General features: G+C 39.2%; 2 protein-coding genes across 2 annotated transcripts; both read right to left on the reverse strand.

Moving 5' to 3' along the window:
* Nucleotides 1-3086: 3086 nt before the first annotated feature.
* Nucleotides 3087-3398, reverse strand: LOC141674247 (putative mitochondrial protein AtMg00860). Its single transcript, XM_074480966.1, has one exon. It carries the CDS (start codon nt 3396-3398, stop codon nt 3087-3089), a length of 312 nt encoding a protein of 103 aa, XP_074337067.1.
* Nucleotides 3399-3467: 69 nt separating this feature from the next.
* LOC141674248 (uncharacterized) lies at nt 3468-6292 on the reverse strand. The gene is made up of 2 exons (XM_074480967.1): nt 5646-6292; nt 3468-3993 (listed from the first exon to the last, which is right to left on the reverse strand). The coding sequence occupies exons 1-2, from the start codon at nt 6290-6292 to the stop codon at nt 3468-3470; spliced, it is 1173 nt and encodes a 390-aa protein (XP_074337068.1).
* Nucleotides 6293-22462: the final 16170 nt, after the last annotated feature.

Consider the following 22462-nt stretch of genomic DNA (forward strand, 5'->3'; position numbering starts at 1 on the left):
ATAAGAATAATTTAATTAATATTAATATTAATTGAATTTTAAATACCTTAATATAATTTTTCAAACTTTAAAATGAATTTTAAATTATTATTTAGCTTAATTATAAATAATTACATTTTATTTAACTATTTATAGAATTAATTAAATTAATTAATTAATTAAATCCATAAATAATTAATTAAAATAAATTATAAATAATTAAATCAAATTTAGATTTATTTTTTAAATAATAAGGAAAATAATTTTATGGAATTAAATAATTTAGTTAATTATTTTAAAAATAATTAACCAATTTATTTTGAATTTAAAATGAATTTTGGAATTTAAAATAAAATTTTTGAATTATTTTAAAATGGAAACATAATTTGGAAAATCTATTTGGGGCAAAACGGATCGAAACCGGGTCAAATCCCGGGTTGTGAAGAACACAACTGGGTTTGAACTCCGGCGATACCTGCCCCGATTCCGGCGAGGGGTTACCACCGACCACCCCCGTTCTGGACCAAAAACAGCAGGATTTCTCATCATTTTCGTAACAAAGTCAATCAAAATTGATCCCGCAACACAACGGGAACAACAACAGCAGAAAACATCATTTAAATCATCGGAATCAACGATCCCCGACTTAACGCCGACGAATAATTCCGGTTAACATCCAAATCATCGATTTCTTAACCAACCTCGACGTTTTATACATCAAAATGAAGCCTACAATTCATACAATCTATCCACGAAATCAAAGTAGACAAACAATCAGTGATAAACCCAGAAAGATGAATCGAAAATTCAAACAAATTCAATAACTCGACTAATAACTTCCGGGAATTGTTTGGTTCAAATAAGTATATCAATCGTTTGCAAATGATAAGATAAAGCTATATCAATCATCAATTTCAATCAATAACCCTCAAATTCGAAAATCCCAATTCAAGTCAAGAACCCTAAAATCGGGTTTAGAAATTTACCAATCGTTTAAATGATTTGATGGGATGAATAGATAATACTCTCCATGACCTTCAATTCGGTTACTCATACATGAGATTTGGAGTCCAGAATCATCTTCAAATCCGTGTTTAATCTCAAGAACATCAAGAACAAACCCTAACCCTAATTTATGAGAGTTTTCAGAATTTTTAATATATTTTCTGATTTTTTTATAAATAAATAATAGATAAATCCTATTTACACTTACAAAAATAATACTCCCGAAATTATTTAGGGTCTAATTATATCATTTAATAAAAATAATTAGCCCAAAATTAATAATTAACGGAGAATAATTTTTAATTTAATAAATAAAAAAAATTATGTCAAAATTTCCCCAAAATTACGAATAATTTAAATGTGCAAGAATATTGAATATTTGAAAGTCTCACGATTTCATAAAAATAAAAATACAATTTTTGTGGGCTTTGACTTCTCGGTAGGGGCCCGGAAAAATTATTTTTCACGAAGTAAAATATTTTCTAAATTAACTGGATGTTCGGAAAATTAATATGGTATACGCCATATTTTGAAAAATAAAGCCAGTTGTTCTATACAAAATATCAGCTATTAAAACGAAACATGGATAGTATAATTTTTAATATAATTCCATTTAACACATAATAAAATACCCAATTTTTTTTTTTCCAAACCACACAGAACGCATATAGCACATAACAGATAACATCTTATGATCAATCATAATCTATAATATCATAAATCACATAATTATTCATTTAATATGACATTAAATAGTCGTAAATTCCTGGTTGTTACAGCTTGGACCCACTTGGTCATGTAGTCGATGGCGATTATGCAGTATTTTGCCTATCTGGTACTGGTAGGGAGAATGTCGACGATATCTACGGCCCACATGGTGAACGGAATGGGGCTAAGGACAAAAGCCTTTTCTTCGGGAGGCTGCTTTGGGACGGTGGTGAATAGCCGACACTGCTTGCACTTCTTTGCATATTCGCTCACGTCAGCTCGCAAAGTCGGCCAAAAGAACCCTTGCCGAAGGATCTTGAAGGAAAGAGACCGACCGACCGACCAAATGTTCTCCACAAATCCTTTCATGTACCATTTCCAAGGACTTCTGTTGTTCTTCAACATTTAAGCACCTCAAGAGGGGTTGACTGACCGATCGATGATACATCCTCCCATTGGAGATAGAGTAGCTTGATGCCCTGTACTTTACTTTTAGGGCTTCCCTTCGGTCCAAGAGAAGGATTCCCTTTTCCAGAAAATTCCGAATAGGGGTCATCCAATCTGTGCCTTGGCGTATCTCAAGGCAATCTTTCCTTTAAATTGAAGGCGTCTTAGCTTCAGTGAGATATATAGAACCGGTCAAGCTCTGTGTCTCAGTCGAAGCTAGCCTGGATAGGGCATCCACCCTACTATTATTTTCCATTCCTATCTGACTTAGCTCAAAAGTTTCAAATGGAAAAGAAGAATCTTTTACCTTAGCGTCGTAAGCCTTCGTCCGAGGATCCCCTTGTTCATATTCCCCTTAAAAGTGCTTGACTACCAGCATGGAATCACTAAATTCCCTCAAATGCTTCTCCTTAAGGCTTCGAGCTAATTCCATTCCCTCCAGGAGGGCTTCGTATTCCGCTTTATTATTAGTAAGGGAGAAGTTGAACCGTATAGCCTGACATATTTCAAACCCGTCGGGGCTAGAGAGGATTAAGCCGGCCCCACACTTCTTCCCAGCGACCGATTTGTCCATATAAAATGCTTCTATTTATCCGAGGTCCGAGTGAGTTGTTCCTCCGGTATAAGGTTCTTCGGTCCGGAGAATGTGCATTCTATCATAAAATCTGTCAAAGCTTGAGCTTTAATCGCCATTCAAGGGATGAACTCGAGGTCGTATTCTCCCAGCTTGATGGACCAAGCTACAATCCTTCCCGAAGCTTCTGGCCTTGTCAGAATTTTCTTCAACGGGTGATCGGTGACGATATCTTAATTTTGGCCATGACCAACCCATATGTGAATTTATCGGCATTGGGGTAACTTGTTTCTACATCCTTAAGAAAGTGAGACACGTAGAAGAAAGGATGTTGGTTCCCCTCATGATTTTTTACTAGTACTACTCCTAGTGTTCAGACGGACACAGTCAAGTAGAGTTGAAGAGTTTCCTTCAGATCCGGCCTCATTAAGAGTGGTGCCTTGGTGAGATATTCTTTTACTTCTTTAAATTCCTTTTGACATTTGGGCCCCCACTCGAAATTCTTCAACCCCTTAAGCACGACGAAGAAAGGGAGTGCTTTCTTGGCTGACTTAGAGATGAATCGCCGAAGGGCTGCCATTCGGCCGGTCAGCTTTTGGATATCCTTGATGCATTTGGGAGCCTCCATATTGATAACTGCTTCAATTTTCTTTGGGTTCACCGCTATCCCTCGGGCGCTGACCATGTTGCCCAGAAATTTTCCACTTGCCACTTTGAACGTGCACTTGTTCGGATTTATTCTCATATTATTCCTTCAGAGAGTCTCAAAGCACTTTCTCAGATCTTTGGTGTGATCTTGGAACAGGGACTTCACCGGCATGTCGTCTATGTAAGCCTCCATATTTCGGCCATTCTGTTCCTTGAACACTTTGTTCACTATTCGCTGAAATGTGGCTCCAGCGTTCTTAAGTCCGAAAGGCATTTTAATATAAGCATAAGTTGCCTTCGGAGTTATGAACGCTGTATTGGGCACATCCTTGTCATTTATGGCAATTTCATGATTACCAGAAAAAGCATCAAGAGAACTAAGTATCTGGTATCCGGTCGAGGCATCTATTAGTTGATCGATGCTGGGTAAGGTGTAGTGGTCCTTCGGACAAGCTTTGTTGAGATCCATATAGTCCACGCATATCCTCCACTTCCCGTTGGATTTTTTAACAACCACCACATTAGCCAACCAATCAGGGATACTCAATTTCTTCAATAAAATTAGCTTCCAACAGGATCTCCTCTTCGGCCTCAATGACCTTCCGTCATTCGGATATAAAGGTCCTCTTCTTCTACTTTACCGATTTGGCCTCGGGTTACACATTAAGGCAATGCTTATCCGTCTTAGGGTCCAAGCCGGGCATATCCTTCACCCACCCGGTGAACACATCATGGTACTTCCGAATCACTGCAATAACCTTTTCCTTCATATATTTTCCCATGTTTCTCCCAATTTGAACCATTTTTCACGAATGCCCAATATATAGTTCAACTTCTTCGACTTTGGCGGCTGGCTCGGCGATCGGACTTGAAAGATCCGTCCCGAACTTCTCCAACTCGATGTTCAGGGTCTCTCTGTTAGATAATAAGTGCAACACATGGGGGAATGTGTTTTGGATATTTTTAAGCCTTTTTAGATCACACGGGGCATGAATGGATTCTATAAGCTAGCTCGGGTCTTAGTCAGTTCAACATCTAGTATGGTTGTGTGAATAAATCGGATAAGAAATGCAGTTATATTATGTTAGCACAAATAAAACAACAAACATAATATTTCAAAACTCACTTAATTTTGTATTAAAATTAAGTTAAGGTCTATTTCGTCAAAAAAAGTTAGGTCTTGCTACAAATCCTGGGTTCTTTATAAGTAAAGAACTCAACTTTTATCTTGAGAGAATACAAGAGTGTTGAATATGTTTTTTTTTCTAAACTAAGGACCAGTGCATGCTTTATACACTAGCAGCACGGGTTACAAAAATTGCACTAAAATATACTAAACTCTTTACTAAAGAAACCTTTTTTTATTTCCATTTCTAGCTTAGAAAATCTGTGCAGAATCTTGCAGGTCTGTGACCATCCTTTGTCTAGTTAATCTTGGCCCCTGATCTTGTATTCTCCCCAGCTACTTTGTAGACTTTTCATTCTTGTTGATAGATTGTTTGTTGAATAATAATCTTGAATCTTCATTTGTTTGCATTCTTTATTTGAGAGCATATCGAGATCTCTAATTTGTTCTAGAGAGAGATGACATCTCGATAAGTATTATGACTTGTCGAGATCTCTGAGTTCTCTATAGGTATATTTGACTTATCGAGGTCTCTTGATATTTTCATGCTAAATGACTTATCGATATGTCTGAGCTCTTTACATGTAGAACTGACTTGTCGATAACTTAGAGATCTCTATATACATTTGACTTGTCAATATCTCTGATATCTCTGATATCTTTAATGATAATTTGACTTGTCGATATCTCCAATCTTTACATCTTCGATTTGACTTGTCGATATCTCTGAATTCTCTATATGCAGAAATGACTTGTCGATATCTCCAATCTTCACATCTTCAGTTTGACCTATCGATATCTCTGTGACTTCTCTATAAGCCATTTTGGACTTCTCGATAAATCATTCTGGAGTTCTCGAATGACTTCTCTATATTGCTTGATCTGTGACTTGTCGATATCTTAACTTAGAACATTTTTCATCATACATATTTATTCAACTCCAAGCTTCTGTATCATTTCTCTGAGGCATGATCTAAATTGATCTTCTTCTAGAGTTTATTCCTTAGGCTTGAAAAAATACTCTAGTCTAATCTTCTAACCATTTTACAGACTCAAGTAATATAATACAAAATACAAAGTTGATTATCAAACAACTAAATCTTAGGGCTGTCAAATTGACTTAGTCTTGTTATTGTATATGCATGTCTTGCACAACACTCTCTGCTTCCACTGGGTTCGGCCTCAGCTCTTTTTCTTTTTCCAGTTTCATCTGGATTTTCGTAGGCCTGATCTTTCTCTAAGTCCTCTAGCATGATTATTCGGGTTGTTTTCTGATCGCTCCTCATCTCTCCTACCCACTTCTCAGTTGGGAATTTGAGCATGAGGTGGGGTATGGACTCTACCGCCTCGAAGGTTGACAAAAACGGCCTTCCCAGGATGGTATTATACGGAATCTCAATCCAAACCACATAGAACTTTACTGGCTTCTCAACAGTATATGGTAATTTTCCCAAAAGGACGGGAAGAGTGATCGTACCTTCGAACTGTATTGGGTGTCCTCCGAAGGCGTAGAGTGGTGCTTCGTTGCAAGGCTCTAGTTTTTCGCGTGCCAGGTTCATTTTACAATAAGTTTTGTGGAACAGGATGTTGGCCGAGCTGCCAGTATCCACAAGCACCTTCCAAATTTTATTTTGTCCAATGGGAGGATTGATGATAATGGGGTCTTCATGTGGACGAATGACATACTCATAATCTTCTGTACTAAAAGTCATGGGCATGTTGCGCTTTGCCAGGCCGAACTGATAGAGGTTGTACACCTGTCGAGCATACTTATTTTTCGTCGTCTTACTATCTCTGTCTAGCATATTGCCCCCAGAAATTGTATTCACCTTACCCCTTATCTTGTCTCTTCGTTCGGGCTCCTCAGCTTCAAGTTCTTCCTGATTATCCTTCGGCCCCAGTCTGTCCCTCGGATCTTGGACGAACTGATTGAGTCGCCTTCTTTGATCATTCGTTCGATTAGCTTCTTAAGGTGGTAGCACTCATCAGTATTATGATCCTTATCTCTGTGATAATCACAGTACTTGTCGGGGTTCTTCTTATGATTAAGGGCCTTCATCTTGGCTGGCCGAACGAACCCAGGCTTTCCCTTGATCTCATGAAAAATCTTGGATATTGGTGCATTCAGATTGGTGAATACAGCCAAATCTCTATCTCGGTGTCGTTCAGCCCCACGGTCGGTTTCCTTTCTTCCTTCCTTCCTGCTTTCCCTTTGGTCATTCTCAGATCTTGAGCTATCGTATCTTTCTGCTCGCTTCGATCGGTCATCCCTTCGGGAATCTTTGTATCCCCCGATACTTTCCATTTTTCTCCAAATATTCTTACCCTCACATATATATCATTTAGGGATTCGAGGGGGAAATCGTAAAGAGAGGAGCGAAACTTTTTACCTTTAGAGGGGTCCAGCACCGCCATAAGGAAGCCCATCGCCTTGACTTTGTCCAGATTTGTGACCATTCCAGCTTCCTCCTTAAACCGTGCCAAGTAATCCCCAAGTTCCTCATTCTCCCTCTGTCTACAGTGGACCAGAGCCTCAGTATCCTTCGCCTTTCGGCATAGGTGTGAATAGTACTTCAAGAATTTTCTCTTCGACTGCTCATATGACCCGATGGACCTAGGTTTGAGGCACTTGTACTATATCGAAGCTGATCCCTTCAAGTAGGTCTTAAACATTTTACAGAGCATGATGTCACTATGACTCATCCCAATCATCAGCAATTCGTATTATTCACAGTGGTCCTCCGGGTCGCCCTTTTCGTTAAACTCACTCATCTTCGGAAACTGCCTTTCCTCTCCCGGGGGAGGTCGTTACTGCTCGATCTCTTCTGTCACGATCGGTTCTCGGTCGACCCTTCTGTCATTGAACACGACCTTTTTTAGGTGAGTTAGTATGATTCTCTTTGTCCGAATCAGATGAAAAGCTTTGCTTCGTTCGCTTCCTCCTGGGGTGCAAATCAGAGTCAGACTCGTCTTCTTCGTCATGCCCACTTCGCTCTTTTCTTGGTTTGGTGGTTTTTTCTGGCTCATCGGCTTGTAGTGCTTCACGCAGTGCTTTCTCCTGTAGCTCAATTTCTTCCCTCTAGAGCTGCTGGGCTTTCAGCCGCAACGCATCGGTCTCTTTTCGCTTCGCCCGGGCCTACGCCTCTTTCTCGACTTGATCATCTTTTGCTTTGCCCTTCTCCGCGGCTAACTTTTCTGCACGGATCTTGAGAAGTGAAGCCTCCTCTTCGGGAGTTAACTTGATGACTCCATCGGCATCCGCCAAGGAGAACGTCTGTCCCCCGTCGTGAAGAGTGAAACCAGGTGGTGGTGAGTGTTCATGAACTGTGTTTATCGTTTTCTCAGTATCTCGTCTACAATTCTCGTAATTTTCACAAACTGTGCCAAATGTTACGCCCAGATCTCCTTTGCTCTGATAGAACCCAATTCGGCCTCTTAAGAACTATCTTTGGCTTCTACTGGAAAAGGAAGAGAATTCGATGAATTGTCCTCCCGATTCACCTCCAGTGTGAGAATAACAATCTGGATGTAGAGTGGGTTTTGGGAATATAAGAAAAGTAAAGAGATGTGAGAGAGTGTATGTGTGATGTCTTTGTCTTACTTTCTTAGAGATTTTATACCCAAACTCACCATAAATGCTCGTCCGTTACACCTGGTAATGAAGAGGAGTGAAAATGGGGCGTTATGATTGTATAATCCCAACGGTTGGAGGAGTAATGGGTCTCGGCCTGCCGAGCTCTGTAAGCCTTCGGTCTGTGGTTACATTGGGCAGTCGGCTCAATAATGTGGTTGTCTTATGAGTTTTCGTTCGTTGGGTCTTGTTGGATCCATAACTGCTAACAGGTAGTTAATTGGTAGTGAATTAGGATGTTAAATAATGTCAAATTTTAATTAATTTAATTGAAATTTAGGAAAAAGACATTTAAAATAGAAAAAATATAAAATTATTATATTTTTGACCAAAAGGAAGAAAATATAAAATTATTATATTGAAGTTTGAACGAACAAAAATTTAACGCCCTCAGTGTTTTATAAATTTTCATTAATATGAATCTGAATTATTAAAATGATACTAATCACCGATGCCGTTGATGATTATTTAAGCAGAGGGAGCCGCGGGCAGCCCACGTTCGATCCAAACATATACACTTATGTTAATGATTCAAGTTGTTGATATTCTAATTCACATGGACAATTCCAAAAAGGCAGCTAACAATAATTCCGATATGTAGAAAAAATACTTATATATTATAAATTATATTTGTACTGTATTCCTTGTTATTTACGCTAGTTTATGATAATATAATACTTAATATTCTTGTAAGAGAACATTATTATCTTTAATTTATTTTATCTCTTTAATTAAGAAAATAAATATTATCAAAACTTAAAAGCCTTGTTATATGGTCATGGCGGATTCAGGGGACACGTCTCCCACAGAAATAAAAAATAAATAATTATTTATTAAAATTTTAAGCTTATGTTTTGTAAAGTGTCCTCAATAAAAAAAGTGAAGTATCTATAATGCTCGTAAACTTTCCCTAATTTGAGTCATGTTTAGTTCATAGGTTGAAAATTAAATAATTAAAATACTAATATTTAGCATTTACATATCAAAAAAATTCAAAAATTATAATAAAAATGGTAAAAAAAGTTGAATTGAACCCCATTCCTAACATACTCACTTAAGTAATCCGCCACTGATATGGTCAGGATGTTTGGTTCCTTTGTGGATAAATATTGATATGAAATGCTTAACATACCGTAAGAGAAACTTGAATGGTGTTAACAGAGGCGCCGACATGGTGCAGTGTTGGGTATCTTGTTTGTTACCCCTGCATTGAGGTTGAGAGATGTCATTGGGATTGGGGGTGTATTAAAGAAAATAGTATTATATATCCTTTAATTTTGGTTATTAAAGAAAATAGATAAATATTATTATATATCCGTTAAACTATCTAATTATTAAAATATTAAATATAGTCTACTTATTCTACTAAACTATGACCACAACCTATCATATTATTAAAAAATAAATAAATACTGTTATATATTTGCTAAACTATTAAATTATTAAATCACTAGACATAATCTACGTATTCTACAAAATTTATTCTATTACTTTTATTATAAATTTATAATTATTACATATTTACACAAAAAATTTAAAAATTAGAATATGAAAAGATAAATAAAATTTTTAAATATTAACGGACCAGTGCATATTTAAACTATTATCTTTAAGTAGTGAAGTTGACATCTTAGGTTTCAATTATTGGAATATTTTTTGAGAGAAGGGTGCTAAAAATAATATAAAAAAATAGAAAATATAAAATATAATATTTTTAATTATGCCGGCAAAAGATTGCCAACCATTAAAGATGAGCTTCGGGAGAGCGTACCACAGTGCTGGAATTTTATCATATTCACGTAAGTTTACTCGACTTTTATATAGAAATTAATACAATAAGTTTAATAAGCCGAGAAATGGTAAGGTTTTTACAGTTGCATTTCATTAAACAGTTTCCTGCATCTATATATGTCCAGATTCCCCTTATTCATCATATGTTCTGTTCTAAGATTAAGTAAAATTCATTAGATTCTTGTATTCGGTCATTAATATTGATAACTCCGGTGAGGGGGCGGCTTCTTCCAGCGCCGTTCCTGTACCTTCTGGGTGTGAATGAGGTGTAGCTGCTGTTGGAAGCCTGCAAAACAACACCGGAGGAGGGTTTGTCCCCGCGGCGCCTCTGGTGTAAGAATAAGAAGCTGGTTGGGGAATATCAAGATATAGAGGACTAATGTTGCTGTGTGTGTAGGCTGAGTATATGAGAGTGTGTGTAATGAAAGTGTTTTCTAACCCTTTCAGGGCCGTTGGTTCTTGGAGGCGGAGGACGCCTGACTTGGGTGGATTGCATACACGTGTCCAAGGGAGGACCACCTTCAGGGTTTCCTAACGGCCTTCTGACATGCGCCGTATTTGTCTGATATGTTGGTTGTTGATATCTGTCATCGTCACGTGCCCACGTACCCTTCCTTTGCGGGTCATGGAGTGCACATGCGCTTGCTGGGACCTCCCTCATGGTGACCTTGGTCATGGGTTGGATCCAGGTAGGCAGATGATCTAGGTCATGGGCGGGACCCTGGTAGGCAGGTGATCCAGGTCCCGGGCCGGATCCGGGTAGGCAGGTGATCCAGGTCCCGGGCCGGATCCGGGTTGGGAGATGATCCAGGTCATAGGTTGGCCTTGGGCCTGATCTCTCCACTTGATTGTGTTGGGTGAGGGGGTCTTGGTTCATCAATTGAGCCTGATACCCCTTAGATTCAGGTTGGGCCCTAGCCAGGTTGCTTATACCCTATCATTTGCCCCCCACTCCCTTATGCAGATTTTTTGGATGCAGGAGTAGAGTAGTATCACATAGCTGTTGCTTTAGGAGAAAAATTTCTGCTCCCTGGTTGCCCCTCAATCCAGATTTGGTGTAGTAGATACCAATCCAGATTAAGGTAGAAGAATTTGGCTGCTTTAGAAATTTTTTTTGCACCCGGTTGCCCCCCAATCCGGATCTGGTGTAGTAGATACCAATCCGGATTAAGGTAGAAGGGTTTTGCTGCTGTAGAAAAAATTTATGCTCCCTGGTTGCCCCCTAATTCGGATTTGGTGTAGTAGATGCCAATCCGGATTAAGGTAGAAGAATTTGGTTGCTTTGGAAAAAAATTCTGCACCCGGGTTGCCCCCCCAATCCGGATCTGGTGTAGTAGATACCAATCCGGATTAAGGTAGAAGGGTTTTGCTACTGTAGAAAAAAATTTTGCTCCCTAGTTTCCCCCTAATCCGGATTTGGTGTAGTAGATGTCAATCCGGATTTGGTGTAGAAAAATTTTGCTGCTTTAGAAAAAAAATTTGCACCCGGGTTGCCCCCCCAATTCGGATCTGGTGTAGTAGATGAAGATCCGGATTGACCTTGAGGAATTTACGCTCTCACATATGTATCCGGTTCACATTGATCCGGATTAGGGCCTTTGGTCTGGGTAGTGGGTTATGGAATCTGAAAAGTCGGGGATTTGTAACGCTTTTCAGATTTTTCCCTCCCATGAATTTAAAATTTCAGCAGTTACTCCTTAGAAAACCGGCCCATAATCATTATGGGGTGTAAATGCGGTTTTTTAATGTGCATATATATACATTTATATATATATATATATATTTTGTTTTAATTCCCGTAACTATTGCCCGGGCCACTCCTGTCCTGCCACATGGCAGGGTGGTTGGTCTCCCCAACACCTATAAAAAGATGGTCCCTTCTCTCCTTTTCATTTTTTGTTCATCTGCAAAGAAAATAGTTAGTTTCTCCCCACTTCCTTTTTGCTTTTCTCTGAAGATTGGTGCTTGTAGTCGACCATTGCCGCCGTGTCCCGTTAGTTCTGTCGTTTCTCTTCCATTAATTCGTAAGTTAACTCGTTCTCCCCCTTTTCCTTAATCTTTATCGCACTTGTAGTTCTCATGGTTCTTTTCGAGTTCTTGAATGCTTCGAATTAATGGTGGATCTATGTGTTTTTTGGTTTGTTTTGTAGTGGGTTTGTTCATTTTTGCTTGGGTATGCGTAGATCTACACTTTTTGTTGTGTTTCTTGCATGAAAAATTGGGTTTTGGGGTGCGTTTTTTATGGGCCTTTTAGTGGTGTTCTTCGTGTTCTTGAGGAAAATATGTGTATGTATATGTCTGTTTTGTATTTTTTGCTTTTTGATTCTCAAAGCGACTGTTTGTGGGTTTGTGTTTTAGTTTGGATCCGGGTAGGGGGTGTAAGACCCGGATTCGTGGTAGCTATTTGGGTAGAATTATATGAGTTTGGGTTTTTAATTTGTGTTTGGCTGCTTTGGATCCGGGTCTGGGCATTTGCCATCAGGATCCGGGTCCATGGTGGTTCGGTTTATTGGCTTGTAGTTAACATGATCCGGATCGTTGATGTTTTTCCGGGTTGGACTAGCATTTGTGGTCCGGATCATTAGGTTATGGTAAAACTAACATAACTTACTTGGTTCAGACCGCTTAGCAAAACAAATAAAATCTGTAGGGCCCAGGCTAACTGACCTTCATTTTAATAAGTATATGGTCCGGACCAAGGAGCGGGCTAGGAGAGTCTTTAACTGCTACCCATCCTTTTCTGGAGAAGAGAGTGATCCAGATTCTTCTGGAAGAGAACAGATCCGGGTCGAGATGGTGAAGAGGGGTTCCGAATCTTCCGAAATAATTAACAGCTTCCGGTTCAAGAGGCTTCCGGAAAACTCGGTTTTCTTCTCCCTTGAGGGTCGCTGGACCGATATCAAGAATCATTTTGTCAGAAAACCAGTCGAGCTCGAAAATAGCATCTACTATGGCCGGGTTAGGTACGAGAGGCAGGAGGATGGCAACCCTGGGGTGTATGATCAGAGGGCCTTGGAGGAGGCTTTTTCGGGTTTCCCGATTGGCCGGGATCACTACTAGCTGAAGGATTTCTATGCGGAGGCCGATCCGGCTAACATGGACACAGCGATCCGGGCTGTGTTTCAGTTAACCCCCGATATTTCTTGGAGATGGCTAAGTCCCCATGAGAGGATTTATCACCGTCCATCTGATGGTTTCGTTCCAGTTTGGCTGGAGCATCTGAGGTCCGGGTGGAGCCCCCGTTGCCATATTTTCATAAAGCACCTCTTTAAGCACATATATAAGATTTTCCCAATGAAAATCACCCCGAATGGTATCAAATCCATGACCTGGTTTATAGCATGCTGTAACAAGTCTGGGCTCTTGCCCACCTTTAAACTTTTCCACCAAATCTTTTACCTCTCAAAATCCAGCTAGAAACCCTTCTATGAGCTCAGATTCCGGGCTGCCGAGTGTGATTACGGCCGGGGTATAGCCAAGCCGGTTATGCATCAGACTTTCCTGAAGCACTAGAACGGGGAGTTGATAATGTTGAAAGGTTTTGACTTGGCATACTTTCCTTACTTCACCCTGGGAGTGTCCAGACGAAGTTCAAACCCGTGATCTTAGAAGGGGAAGCCGTGAACTAGATTAAGAGGTTTTGTGATTGCCTCGGGTTTCAGCCGACCCGGGACACGTTTATGAACCACAAGTTTCTGTTTCAACTCGGATGTAAGTTTCTCTCCGACCTCGGGTTTCTTCCTCTCTCATCGACCCGAATCATAATAATATTTTCTTTTGACTTGTAATTCGTTTGGATAAAAGCTGGTCCTTGATTCGGGTTCTTTGCATTGCTTGTTGATCCAGATCTCGGCCCTATTTGCTTTTAACTTCTAGTTTGTTTGGATAAATGCTGGTCCTTGATCCGGGTCCCTTGCATTGCTTGTTGATCCGGATCCCGATCATATTTGCTTTTAGCTTGTAGTTTGTTTGGATAAATGTTGGTCCTTGATCCGGGTCCCTTGCATTGCTTGTTGATCCGGATCCCGGTCCTATTTGCTTTTAACTTGTAGTTTGTTTGGATAAATGCTGGTCCTTGATCCGGGTCCCTTGCATTATTTGTTGATCCGGATCCTGGTCCTATTTGCTTTTAACTTGTAGTTTGTTTGGATAAATGCTAGTCCTTAAACCGGGTCCCTTGCATTGCTCGTTGATCCGGATCCCTGTCCTATTTGCTTTTAACTTGTAGTTTGTTTGGATAAATGCTGGTCCTCGATCCGGGTCCCTTGCATTACTTGTTGATCCGGATCCCGGTCCTATTTGCTTTTAACTTGTAGTTTGTTTGGATAAATACTGGTCCTTGATCCGGGTCCCTTGCATTGCTTGTTGATCCGGATCCCGGTCTTATTTTCTTTTAACTTGTAGTTTATTTGGATAAATGTTGGTCCTTGATCCGGGTCCCTTGTATTGCTTGTTAATCCGGATCCCGGTCCTATTTGCTTTTAACTTGTAGTTTGTTTTGATAAATACCGGTCCTTGATCTGGGTCCCTTGCATTGCTTGTTGATCCGATTTTGGTTTCCTAGTCCGGGATACTTAGTATCTTTATTATGACATGGTTTTTTTTCCTCTCCTACAGGCTTTCTGCATTACATTCCTTCCTTCAGGGAAATAATGTCTTCTTCCGCTTATGCCGCCGTTTTCAACTCTTTGGGCTTAGCTTACAAGACAACCAAGGGAGCTCCTGGGACCGGATCCGGTTCCGTAGATGCAGAGGGGGGAGCCGAATCTTCTGCCTCCCAGAATGTGGTCGATCCGGTCAATGTGCCCTTGACTGATGATCCGGATGTCCAGGAGATTTCCGGGGATGAGGCCCATGCTTCTAAAAAGAGAAAATCGGTTCTGGGAAAGCCCCCGGGGTAAAGCTGTCGTCTCCAACAGGGTCATCTGCGACTCGGAAGGAAAAGGTCCGGATGGGGGTGCTGTGAAAATAGGGACCAAGACTTTGGTCGACCTAGCCGAGTTCATGTCTAACATCCCCTCTGAGGATGACTGGGAGGAAGTTGAAGGATACAATATGGCTTCTGGTTTGAAGAGGGTAACCGGGAAGTGGGGGCAGGTAATTAAATTTCAATGGTTTTAGTTCTGGGTTGTGCCCCCCAATTTAGTCTGTACTTAGCTTCTGTCTTGTCTTTTTCCAGCTCGGGAGCGCCATATGCATATGCTCGGATGTTGCTTTTACAGAGATCCGGGAGGCCAACAGCCGGACTAGAGCTGAGAATTTGTGCGCTGATAACTTGAAGGGTAAGTTGGAGGAGGCCCGGGAGAGCTTCCAGACCGTCGAATCCGGATTGAACGAGAAGCTGAAGGAAGAGCGGGACCGGGCTGATGGTCTTGCCAAGGATGTGGAGAAGCTCAAGGCCGATCTTGCTGCAAAGGAGGATTTGAATAAGGAAGCCATAATTGCTGAGTTCAAGGCCAGTGATGTGTATGACCTTGAAGTTGCCCAAGCCGGGGTGCCCGAGGTTCGCTGGTCCTGGATTGTTGCTGAACGGCATATCAAAAACGATCCCTTAGCTTCTTGGGACAGCTTTATCCGAGAATTCCTGGTGGCCAAGGCAGCTGTTGAATGGGGTAAGGGGGAACCGGAACCTTATGACGGTCTTAGTCCTAGCTTCCTCTAGATTTGTTGTAGCTTTGTTAAGCTTTCCCGGCCTTGCCCATGTAATTTCCGTTTTGTAGGATTCTGACTCCGTACTTGAATTTGAACGATTTTTAATATTTGGATTTGTTCCAGATTGATGCAAATCCGGATTATGCTTTAAATTTCACTTCCGTTGCCTTGTATTTTCCTTTCATTTTAGGAAATATTTGCTTTTCTTCTGGTCCGAGTAGGATAATCCGTCCGGTAGTTTTTGCTTTCATGCCCAAATGATTTTAATTCGGGCTGTGGATATGTCCTTCAACCCAGATTGGCTTTATAGCCGGTTGGTTCCGGGTATGAAGCTTTATCAGGGTTGATTTTTGCTTCTCTTATTGCCTTTCAATCCGGGATGATACCCTCCCCGGATTGGTGGTTGCTTTTGCTTCTTTTTACTTGGAGAATAATCCAAGTACACAATGGTTGCTTTTGACCTGGATTTGGATTCTTGTCCGGGTTTGTTTCGATTTTTATATTGGCTTTTCGATCCGGGTATGTTACCATTACGGATTGATGATTGCTTATTTTGCTCAATGAACTTAGAAAACAATCTGAGTACATAATGGTTGTGGCAACCTGGATCTGGCTTCTTATCTGGGTTGTTCTTTGCTTATAATATTGCTTTCAATCCGGGTATGCTACCAATCCGGATTGATTTTTGCTTATTTTGCTTTATGTACTTAGAAAACAATATGAGTACATTATGATTGTTTTCGACCCGGATCTAGATGCTTGTCCGGGTTATTTTTTGCTTGTAATGTTACTTTCAATCCGGGTATGACATCATATCCGGATTGATGATTGCTCTATTCACTTAAAACTTTTCTAAGTAAATAGTGGTTGCTTTTATTTTTTGCTTCCAATCCGGCTGTGGGACTATATTGTAGAATTTTATCTATCACGGAAGCATGGTAAAACAATTTTACACATATAAAATCCAAATAAAAGCATATAAATCGTGATTAAAATCGAGGGATCGATTTCTAACCTTTAAAAGCGATCCAAGAACCACGAGCGGAGATCCTTAGCATCTGCTCCTCAAGTGTGAAGCACTCCACCGGTATCCACCAAGAAAACGATGTAATGAAGTAGGAGGAGGTGGAGAGAATTAGGATTTTGTAAATCTTTTTGGGTTGAGGCAAAAATAGGGTTTATAATGGTATATTTATAGGCAAAATTTTCAGCTAAAAATTTCCATAAAATATTATTATTATTAACCCTTTATTATTCTCACTAATAATTAAAACACTTTTTAATTATTAATTCTTTTTCTAAACACTTTAGAAATAATTCTCTCTCTTGATTTAATTTCCAAAAATTAAATTCTTAATTAATAATATTAAGAACTTTTCTTAATTAATTTATAATCAATTAAATCTCATTTAATCAATTATTAAATTTGCCAATTAATTATTTATTTCATAAATAAATAATTATCAGCCATTATTAATTAATTCCTCCACCATTAAATCATTCTCTTTTATGGTGTGACCATGTAGGTTCAATATTAAGCCGGTAGTAGAAATAAATAATAATAAAACTATTTTATCATTATTTATATAAATTCTCTAATTCATTAAATATGATTAATTAATTAATCATATTTATTCTACATCGTGAGGGATACTTCTTAGCATATCGCGACTATCTGGATAATACGAATTCACTGCTTAGAATACCAAGAACCTATTCAGTGAATAGTTACCGTACAATTAATTCCTTCTACCCTGCAATGTCACGATTAAATATAAGGCATGGAACTTGTGTCAAGCCTATACTATTTAATCACTTGCTTTCCCATTCACTATGCTTAGTTCTATTTAATGTAAATTAGAAACTCCTTTCTAATTTCATTCACTCTGGCTAGAGATTCCTGAACTAGCATAAGTGGATCAGCATTGAACATTCTCTTCCTTCACTGGAAGGGGTAGATCCTCTATTGATCATACACTATCTTCGTGTACAAATTCCTATACCCAGTAGAGCCCTTATAATTGTCCCTGGAGACTAAGAACTTAGCCAAAACATAGTTCAGTGTACACAAGATGACTATGATGACCTTAAGTCTAAGGATACTTGTACAACTATCACTATGTGAACAACTGCCGACACGTGAGTGAACTCCATCAGTTGTTCAGCTGTGTGAGTCATGTTCAGTGAACTTATTCTATAATAAGCACCTACATACTAGCTATAGTGTCACCACACAAATGTCTATGAGAACAGACATCCTTCATAATGAAGAAAGCATAATATGTACCGATCTTTGCGGATTACTAATTACCAGTTAGTAATCCTACGACCAGGAACTATTTAAGTTTAGAGTTATCATCTTTTAGGTCTCAATATTATGATCTCATCACAATCCATAAAAAGCTTTACTCTAAACTGTGGTACATCTTATTTAAACACTTAAAATAGATAGAGCCCGCAATAAAAACAAAATAAGTCTTTTATTAATATCAATGAAATCAAAATAGATTACATAAAAGTTATTCCTAAATCCTCATACATGATTGGACTTAGGACATATCTCTTTCAATCTCCCACTTGTACTAAAGCCAATCACTCTGGTATCTAATACCCATCTTGTCTTTATGACGATCAAAGTGACTTTGAGAAAGTGGCTTTGTGAGTGGGTCTGCTACGTTGTTATGTGTGTCAACTCTCTCGACGTTGACATCTCCTCTTTCAACAATCTCCCTAATCAGATGAAAGCGCCGCAGGACATGTTTGGAATTTTTATGAGACCTAGGTTCCTTGGCTTGTGCTATTGCTGCATTGTTATCACAATACAACACAATAGGCTCTTCAATGTTAGGAACAACTCCCAACTCAGAAACAAATTTCCTCATCCAAACGGCTTCTTTTGCAGCCTCACTTGCAGCTATATATTCTGCTTCCGCTGTGGAGTCAGCCGTTGTAGACTGTTTGGAACTCTTCCAACTAATCGCACCACCATTCAGAGTAAACACGTACCCTGACATGGATTTGCTATCACTCTCTGATTGAAAACTAGAGTCGTATAACCCTCTATTTTCAACTCAGATTCACCACCAAAAATAAGAAAAATGTCCTGAGTCCTTCGCAAGTACTTAAGGATGTTTTTCACAGCTTTCCAGTGGACTTCACCTGGATTGGACTGATATCTGCTCGTCACACTAATTGAATAAACAACATTAGGCCTAGTACACAACATCGCGTACATGATAGATCCTATTGCTGAAGCATAAGGAATCTTACTCATACGCTCTCTTTCCTAATGTGTCTTAGGAGACATTTTTTCGGAAAGGGACACTCCATGGCTCATCGGTATGAGACCTCTTTTGGAGTTTTCCATGCTAAACCTTTTAAGCACTTTCTGGATGTATGTACCCTGTGTAAGACCTATCATTCTTCTAGATCTATCTCTATAGATCTTCATACCGAGAATGTAGGATGTTTCTCCCAAGTCCTTCATGGTGAAGTTCTTTGATAGCCATACTTTGACTGATTGTAGCATCGGTATATCATTTCCTATAAGAAGTATGTCATCCACATACAATACAAGAAATGTTACCGCACTCCCACTAACCTTCTTGTAGATACATGGTTCATCTATGTTTTTGATAAAACCAAACTCTTTGATTGTCTCATCAAAACGGATGTTCCATCTACGAGAAGCTTGCCTTAAACCATATATGGTTCGCAGCAGCTTACACACTAGGTGTTCATTTCCCTTGGAAAGAAAACCCTCTGGCTGTGTCATATACACTTCCTCCTCAAGTTCCCCATTGAGGAAGGCCGTTTTCACGTCCATTTGCCAGATCTCATAGTCGTAGTAAGCAGCAATCGCAAGCAAAATCCGAATTGATTTTAATAGGGCTACAGGAGAAAAAGTTTCATCAAAGTCAATCCCTTGCCTTTGTTTGAATCCTTTTGCCACGAGCCTGGCCTTATAGGTCTCCACCTGGCCATCTGCTCCAATATTTCTTTTGTATACCCACTTGCACCCAATAGGCTTAACACCTTCAAGCGCCTCAATCAGAGTCCATACTTGGTTGGTATACATAGATTCCATTTCGGATTTCATGGCACTATGCCATTTCTCTGAGTCAACACTACTCATAGCCTCATTATAGGTCACATGGTCGTCATCATCAATGATTGACAACTCATTGCCATTCTCAATGACAAGGCCATAATACCTCTCAGGTTGGCGAGACACTCTCCCTGTCCTACGAATGGGCTGTTCCACAGAAGGTTGTTTAGTCTGAACAGGTGTTTCCACTTGATTCGTAGTAGTTTGTGCTTCTTGAACTTCATCAAGTTCAATTTTGCTCCCAATGTTTCCTTCAAGGATAAACTCCTTTTCCAAGAAGGTAGCATGTATGGAGACAAACACCCGATGATCGGTGTAAAAGTAATACCCCAAAGTCTCTTTAGGATATCCCACAAAATTACATTTTACGGATCAAGATTCCAGCTTATCTGGGTCAACTTTCTTGACATAAGCTAGACATCCCCAAATCTTAACGTGTTTAAGACTCCGTTTCCTTCCTTTCCATATCTCATATGGAGCTTGAGGAACAGATTTGAAAGGCACCTTATTCAGTAAATATGCTGAGGTTTCCAATGCATAACCCCATAGGAATACTGGAAGATTCGCATAGCTCATCATGGACCGAACCATGTCTAACAAAGTTCGATTTCTCCTTTCAGATACCCCATTTAACTGTGGAGTATATGGAGGAGTCCATTGGGAGACTATACCATTTTCTTTGAGATAATCTAGAAACTCTCCATTCAAGTATTCACCACCTCGATCTGTTCGAAGAGTTATAATATTGTGTTTGGTTTGTGTCTCCACTTCATGTTTATATTCTTTGAACTTTTCAAAGGCTTCATACTTGTGTTTCATCAAATACACATATCCGAATCTAGATCTATCATCTATTAAAGTAATGAAGTACGAAAATACACCCATGGCTTGCGTAGACATTGGTCCACATACATCTGTGTGTACCAATCCTAACAAATCTGCAGCCCTCTCTCCATGTCCACTAAATGGAGATTTGGTCATTTTACCCAATAGACAAGACTCGCATGTAGGATATGATTCAAAATCAAAGGGGTCAAGTAACCCTTCCTTATGCAATGTCCGCAGTCTATTTTCACTAATATGACCTAGCCTACAATGCCATAAATAGGTCAGATTTTCATCATCTCGTTTTCTTTTGTGAGTTTGTTCAATCTGAAGTAAATCATGCTCTACGTCACATACATACAGACCATTATTTAAAATACCACGTCCATAAAGAACATTATCTCTAAGAATGGAACATTCATTATTCTTAATAATAAATGAAAAACCATCCAAATCCAACATAGGAATAGAAACAATATTCCTCACAATAGAGGGAACGTAATAACAATTATTCAAAATAATAGTCTTGCCCGTAGGCATATGTAAACTAAATGATCCTACAGATATGGTCGCAACCCTTGCTCCATTGCCCATACGTAGAATCACCTCATCTTTTTCAAGAGTCCTACTTCCCTTTAGTCCTTGCAACGAATTGCAAATATGAGAACCACAGGCGGTATCTAATACCCAAGTAGAAATTTGACCTAGTGACATATTAACTTCGATCATGAACATGCCTGAATCAGAAGTGGTAGTCTCACTACCCTTCTTCTTTTTCAATTCTGCAAGGTAAACCTTGCAGTTCCTCTTTCAGTGCCCCAATTTGTTACAGTGAAAACAAACAGCTAAATTAAGACCAGTCAACTTGTGAGCATCTAGTATGCTCCGGAGTGATAGTGCAGAAGACATGACGAATATAGTAAATCTGTAAATGATAAACACATAACAACACTTAGCAAATATTCAATTTCATTTCAAAATACTATATGAATCGGGTCTATATTCATAAGTGTCTCCCACTAGTTTATCTAATTTATTCAACCCCCTAAGTGAAAATTAAGCATTCATAATGCTAGTGGGAATAGAAATCCTACATTCCATCACACAACCTCGGCTGTAGCACGAAACATCATGTGATGTTCAATAGGCAGACAACTCTTGTCAATTACATCTTATGTTATTCCCTAATATAACTTTAGCCTCTTGAATAATTGAGTCACGGCTGTGGCACGACAAACTCAATATTCTAAGTCAAGTCTAACCCAACATTTTGTACAATTGAATCAGTCTCCAACGGCCCACGGCTGTGGCACGTAACGACCTTTAGATTCTAATTCAATGTACACATCTCTATGTAATAGACAAGTATTTCTTATTTCGAAATCAAAGCCCTCGGCTGTAGCACGAAACGACAATGATTTAAAAATAAGAACTACTTTCTATCATGTTGGAAGGCTATGACCGACACAAGCCCGTTGTGTCATTGGCCAATTACTAGTTGATATTATTTAATTTTAGAGGGTTTATATTACGTTACAATCATAATCATATTATAAAGAGATTCTTCCTTTTAAATTAAATATTTTAAATCAATAATTGATAATCAGATGATTCCCAGATCGGGTGGAGCATTGTCAAGAGGCGTCACTTAATAACCCTTTCTTACAGATAGAAATCTGTTGTTGACTGAATCATCCTTTCTCTCAATATTGAAAATTCATATTCAATTACGTGTTTCATAAACACAAGAATCTCATGATCATATTCATAATATTTATATTAAGGTCATTAAACAATTTCACTATACTAGATTGTCTAACAAACACCTTATGTTAATTAAGTTCACATAAATCTATCATCGCATGATAAACTAAGCATATATCACATATATAAGCATGAATAAACATCAAGGTAGGCATGTTACATCATGTAGCATATTGGTTTAAGCATTATACATCTCTATGTATC

This window comes from Apium graveolens, chromosome 7, assembly GCF_009905375.1.
Source record: "Apium graveolens cultivar Ventura chromosome 7, ASM990537v1, whole genome shotgun sequence".
NCBI classification, from domain to species: Eukaryota; Viridiplantae; Streptophyta; class Magnoliopsida; order Apiales; family Apiaceae; genus Apium; species Apium graveolens.